This window comes from Xiphophorus couchianus, chromosome 14 (assembly GCF_001444195.1).
Source record: "Xiphophorus couchianus chromosome 14, X_couchianus-1.0, whole genome shotgun sequence".
Classification (NCBI taxonomy): domain Eukaryota; kingdom Metazoa; phylum Chordata; class Actinopteri; order Cyprinodontiformes; family Poeciliidae; genus Xiphophorus; species Xiphophorus couchianus.
The window spans coordinates 22,850,706-22,856,642 of NC_040241.1; the positions used below are offsets into that span (position 1 = coordinate 22,850,706).

Here is a 5,937-nt window from a genome sequence, read left to right on the forward strand (position 1 = left end):
GTAAAAAGTTTAAATTAACTTTGATGCCAGCTCAGGAAAGACAGCGATCATGTGAGCATTTAACAACCACACAGGTAAACTACAGCTACACAAGTATCCAGTATGAAAATTGGCCTGCAGTACCACTGAAACTCCCGTAGAGGGCACTGTAGCACCACACCTGAATTATCAATTAAATGCCACACGAAAACACAGAAAGTAGCTTGCTAAACTAGGAGCGAGAACAGGAACACTTAGTTTTTATTATTACTTTGATACTGTGCAGTACTCATTACTTTTACAAATTTAGAGCACACTTAGAAAGTCCAGAGGATACTTATACTTATCTAGCATCCCAGAAGTCCAGAGGATATTTACTTACTTACACTTATTTATCAACCCAGAAAAGGAATTAGAACTTGGACCCCAGAAAAACTACCTTAGCAAAAACTTTTTAGACTCCTGTTCTTCCAACCCAGAATTAGACCAGAGGAAACTTACTTATACTTATCTACCAACGCTGAATAGGAGTATCAAGTTTATTTACTTTGGATCAACATTATTAGCTTTTTCTTCTTTTGCTCTTTCTTTTGGTTTGTTATTTTGTTTGTATTTCCTTTTAAATCCTGTAAAGAACTTTGTATTGCATGTCGCTGAAAATGTGCTATAAAAATAAAACTACCTTTTTTAAAAAATCTTTTTAAAAGTCGGTTTAAATATTGTTAAATTCATGATGCTCACTGAACCTTACAATGGAAGTACTTATTGCATGTCAGCCAGAAGAAAGTTCTTAGCTGCTGAACAACAAGGTCATAAACTTTAATCTTTCTGTACAGAGTTTCTAGGTTCTCTGTTGGTTCTTTCTGGGCGCTCCAGCTAACGTTAATGTTATGTTAGCAGGTTAATTCTTGGTTGTTGGTGTCACATAACGCTGATAAGCACCAGCTCCCCTGCAATACCGCTAGGATAAACAGGCAGACAATGAATGAATGAAGGCCATTTTTAATACATTCCCATGAGTTAAATTTTCCAGCTCGTGTTAAAACACTTTTTGCCAGTTTCAGAAAACACCGATGCAGCAGAGAGGTGAGTTGGATTACAACCAACAGTTTCTGCTCTCTAGTTGCCTCCGATATTTTCAACATTCCTGTCTGAACTTGTACTGATTTTGTAACAAGGGAAAAGTTTGCACTTTAATTTATAACTTATTCATCGAGTAGTATTAATTTATATGGAAAAAGAGTATCTCTATTTAGGTGATTTAAAGAACCCATTTAGTTTGTTCAGAAGTGCATTTCTGAGAGTAGGAAGAACCACAAACATTCACTGCAGCAACATGTCCATAAATTAAACTAGCAGTCATAACTCAGAGAGTTGTGCAGTTTTCAGAGGATGTACGTCTCAACAGGTTTAAAGTTGTTCTGTGTGGATTGGTAAAGGCTTTCTCTAGTCATAGTGAAGTTTCTGTGTAAAGCCATCCCACTCCTGATCCATAGGGTTCAATGTATCGTTGGTCTGCCCTTTGTAGCTGGAACAGCTTCAACTCTTCTGGGAAGGCTGTCCACAAGGTTTAGGAGGGTTTATGGAGATTGTTCACCATTCTCCCAGAAGAGCATGTATGAGGTCACACACTGATGTTGAGCAAGAAGGCCTGGCTCTCAGTCTCCAGTCTACTTCACCCTAAAGGTATTCTATCAGGTTGAGGTCAGGAATCTGTGCCGGCCAGTCACGTTCATCCACACCAGACTCTCCATTTATGCCTTTATGGACCTTGCTTTGTGCTCTGGGTTATTCATCTCTCCAGAGAACACGCCTCCACTGCTCTAGAGTCCAGTGGCGGTGTTCTTTATACCACTGCATCCGATGCTTTGCATTTGGTGACGTATGGCTTGGATGCAGCTGGTCACCATGGAAACCCATTCCATGAAGCTCTCTGTCCTTGAGCTAATCTGAAGGCCTCATGAAGTTAGGAAGTCTGCAGTGATTGACTGTCTTGGCGCTATGAGCTTCAGGATCCGCTGACCTCGCTCCGTCAGTTTACGTGTCCTACCACTTTGAGAATGAGTTGCTGTTGTTCCCAAACATTTCCATTTTCTTATAATACAGCTGACTGTTACGTATTTAGGAGAGAGGAAATTTCACGACTGGACTTGTTGCACAAGTGGCATCCAATCACAGCTCCATGCTGGAATTCACTGAGCTCCTCAAAGTGGCCCATTCTTTCACAAATGTTTGTAAAAACAGTCTAAATGCTTCATTTATACACATGTGGCCAAGAAAGTGTTTGGAACACCAGATTCTGATAATGTGGATGGGTGAGAAAATGCTTTTGGCAATACAGTGTAATTTCAGCAGCATCGACTCCTCCCCTCCCACAGCCCAAGTCTCAGGCACAAAAGTGGAGGTCTGTGTTGAACTTTGAGGAAAACTTGATGATTCAGAAAAGTCTCAACAAAAATAACTCTGCTGACGAAATAACTCTGCTTTAAGTGTTCAGCTGTGAATTATAGCAATGAAGCAGCTTTCCAGATACAATAGATGAATGTTTGCACACATAGAGACTGCAGCTCTGGAAACGGGATGATCAACTCGTAAATGAATAACAGTTATGGCTGCCTGACAATGATTTTAGTCAGAAGAACCGACCTTTGAGCTGCAGGCTTAATAGATGTTAAGTGTTTAGTTTCAGGTGTGGCTTTGCAAGTTGAGATCAAAGTTCAAACTGATCAAATCTCCAAAACACAGGAACTCACAAAGTTGCTGTTATTGACAGGGAATATGGCTCAGAGTGGACCTCTGATGGATAAAATCACTTGCTCCATCTGTTTGGATCTACTGAAGGATCCGGTGACTATTCCCTGTGGACACAGCTACTGTATGAACTGTATTAAAGACTGCTGGGATGGAGAAGATCAGAGGAGAAACCACAGCTGCCCTCAGTGCAGGAAAGAGTTCATACCGAGACCTGATCTGGAGAAAAACATCATGCTAGCTGATTTAGTGGAGGATCTGAAGAAAACTAGACTCCAAACTGCTCCAACTGACCACTGCTATGCTGGACCTGAAGATGTGGCCTGTGATGTTTCTACTGGGAGGAAGATGAAAGCTGTCAAGTCCTGCCTGGATTGTTTGGCTTCTTCTTGTGATAATCACGTTCAACTTCACCATGAATCGCATACTTTTAAAAAACGTAACCTGGTTGAAGCATCTACTAAACTCCAGGAGAACATCTGTTCTCGTCATGATGAGGTGATGAAGATCTTCTGTCGTACTGATCAGCAGTGTATCTGTTATCTCTGCACTATGGAGGAACATAAAGGACATGAAACAGTCCCAGCTGCAGCAGAAAGAGCTGAGAAGCAGAAGAAGCTCCAGGAGAGTCAACAACAAATCCATCAGAGAATCCAGGACCAAGAGAAAGATGTGAAGCTGCTTCAACAGGAGGTGGAGGCCATCAATGTCTCTGCTGATAAAGCAGTGGAGGACAGTGAGAAGATCTTCACTGAGCTGATCCGTCTCCTCCAGAAAAGAAGCTCTGATGTGAAGCAGCAGATCAGATCCCAGCAGGAAACTGAAGTGAGTCGAGTCAAAGATGTTCAGGAGAAGCTGGAGCAGGAGATCACTGAGCTGAAGAGGAAAGATGCTGAGCTGGAGCAGCTCTCACACACAGAAGATCACAACCAGTTTCTCCTCAACTACCCCTCACTGCCAGCACTCAGTGAGTCTACACACTCATCCAGCATCAACATCCGTCCTCTGAGATACTTTGAGGACGTGACACCAGCTGTGTCAGAGCTCACAGATAAACTACAGGACATCCTGAGAGACTCATGGACAAACATCTCACTTAAGATTGCTAATGTGCAAGTTTTACTGACTGAACCAGAACCAAAGACCAGAGATGGATTCTTAATATATTCACAAGAAATCACTCTGGATCCAAAATCGGCACACAGGGATCTATTATTATCAGAGGGGAATAGAAAAGCAACAGTTTCTTATGAACAAGAACAATTTTATATTTATAATCAAAGCAATACCAATCCTTGTTTCACTGCCCTGAGCAGAGAGATTCTGACTGGACAATGTTACTGGGAGGTGGAGTGGAGAGGAAAAGCTATTCGTGTTGCAGTTTCATCTACACAGGCAGATCAAGTTATGTTTGGATCAAATAGTAATTCCTGGGCATTGCGTTGTGATGAAAAAAGTTATATATTTATCTACAATGATGTGAGATCTCCAGTATCAGGTCCAGTTTCCTCCAGACTAGGAGTGTACCTGGATCACAGAGCAGGTATTCTGTGTTTCTACAGCGTCTCTGAAACCATGACTCTCCTCCACAGAGTCCAGACCAGATTCACTCAGCCTCTGTATGCTGGGATCTGTCTTTATCTTGGAGGCTCTGCCGAGTTCATTAAATTGAAATCCAGGTCCATATGTTTAAAATACTCATTTTAAACTTATGTTAATTTTATGTCCATTTTGTGCCATTTCTTCACTGCTCAAAAATCAAGTGTGTTAATCTAAAATAATGTGTAACTTACTGGAATTTGGGTTTCAAAGTTATTTAAAATCCAGCTCTTTTATTTTGTACTCAGACTGAAGCTTTGTATGCCAATGGAAATAATCAATTATTTTGTAGTTTTCAAAAGTTGTTAAGGGTTAAATCAAAATTATAACATTTAAAATAAAAACAATGAAAATAATTTTCGTCATCCTTCTCACAAGTCAAACACATGTAACTTAAATAAGAGATATTTTTAAGTGTCCTGTCTCGCAGGATTGTTGTCTGTTCATTTGGCAAACTAGCAACAATTACTAGCAGCAGCTAAAGAAAGACTTGAGGAGAGAGTTTGTGCTTATGTGATGCATCTCTGGAGAAAGATCATAATGAACCAGGCAGAACTGGTTTTCCTCACGACTTCTGCACATCACAAAATCCTTGAGTACGATGTACCAGATAATGTGCTAAAGGTTTTGGGAGCAGCTTTTGAGACATTTGCAAGATGTTGTGGTTTAAGATGAAACTTACAGAGTTGAATAGTAAGTAGTAACATATACTCAGTTACAGTTACTGACATGTTTTTGAAAACATTTACTCTTAGGAGTATTTTTACTGTGCTGTACTTTTTTTTATTTTTACTTGAATAATTTTATTATGAAGTATTTTTACTCTTGAGTAAAATTTCTGGATTTTCTACCCACTGAATGAAAAAAAACATTATCAAACATTCACCAGATCAGACACACATTGCAGTTTTTGTTAAAGTTTCATAAGTTTTTTATTGAAAGAAACTGTAAAAGTTCCACTTAACTTTATATTTTGGTCCATCTGATGATGTAATTTTAAATAGTAAATGATTGATAATTTGATCGGTACTTGAGTAAACCTTTTACTAAATACTTTTTTACTCTTTCTTGGATGGATATTTTTAACTTTTACTTGAGTACTTCCTCTTACTGAAGTACAATATTTGGACACTTTACCCACTTCTGCTTACAAGTAACTTTTCTGCAAAAATTAGGAGCTTGTATAATAATAATAATAATAATTTCTTAATATTGATGAAAATGTTCTAATTCCATTTGTAGATTATTTTCACTTATAACAAGACATTGTCCCCTTGTTATAAGTACAATAACAGTGGAATTAATACATTTTCATCAATATTAATGAATTACTGACCTAAAAAAAGCTAATTTATTTAGCTGAAAAGTTGTTTATAAGTTAGTTTTGTCTTATTTTAAGTGTAACACAGTCTGGATCAAACCTGGCAGGTGGGAAACTTCCCTATCAGGCCGATGGCCAAACATGGCTGAGATTATTTCAAAGAATTTCTCACTCTAAGATCAGAGTTGTGGAAATTTATCATACAAATGCATAATACCTCCAACCCAGCAGTGAATTTTAAGCCTTTCAGTGGATTTACTGTCAGAATAACCGTTTGAATCAGAGAC

General features: G+C 38.9%; 2 protein-coding genes across 3 annotated transcripts in view; one reads left to right on the top strand and one right to left on the bottom strand.

The window, feature by feature from the left end:
* Positions 1-5,937, bottom strand: part of LOC114156967 (myelin-oligodendrocyte glycoprotein-like) — a 1,059,483-nt gene that overhangs the window by 891,526 nt on the left and 162,020 nt on the right. The gene's annotated exons all lie outside the window — the stretch shown is intronic.
* Positions 2,758-4,452, top strand: LOC114156900 (tripartite motif-containing protein 16-like). Its single transcript, XM_028037509.1, has one exon. It carries the CDS (start codon positions 2,758-2,760, stop codon positions 4,435-4,437), a length of 1,680 nt encoding a protein of 559 aa, XP_027893310.1. The 3' UTR covers positions 4,438-4,452.

Excerpts from the sequence above, each read along its gene's own strand:
- LOC114156900 (XM_028037509.1), top strand. The coding sequence starts at position 2,758 with ATGGCTCAGAGTGGACCTCTGATGGATAAAATCACTTGCTCCATCTGT.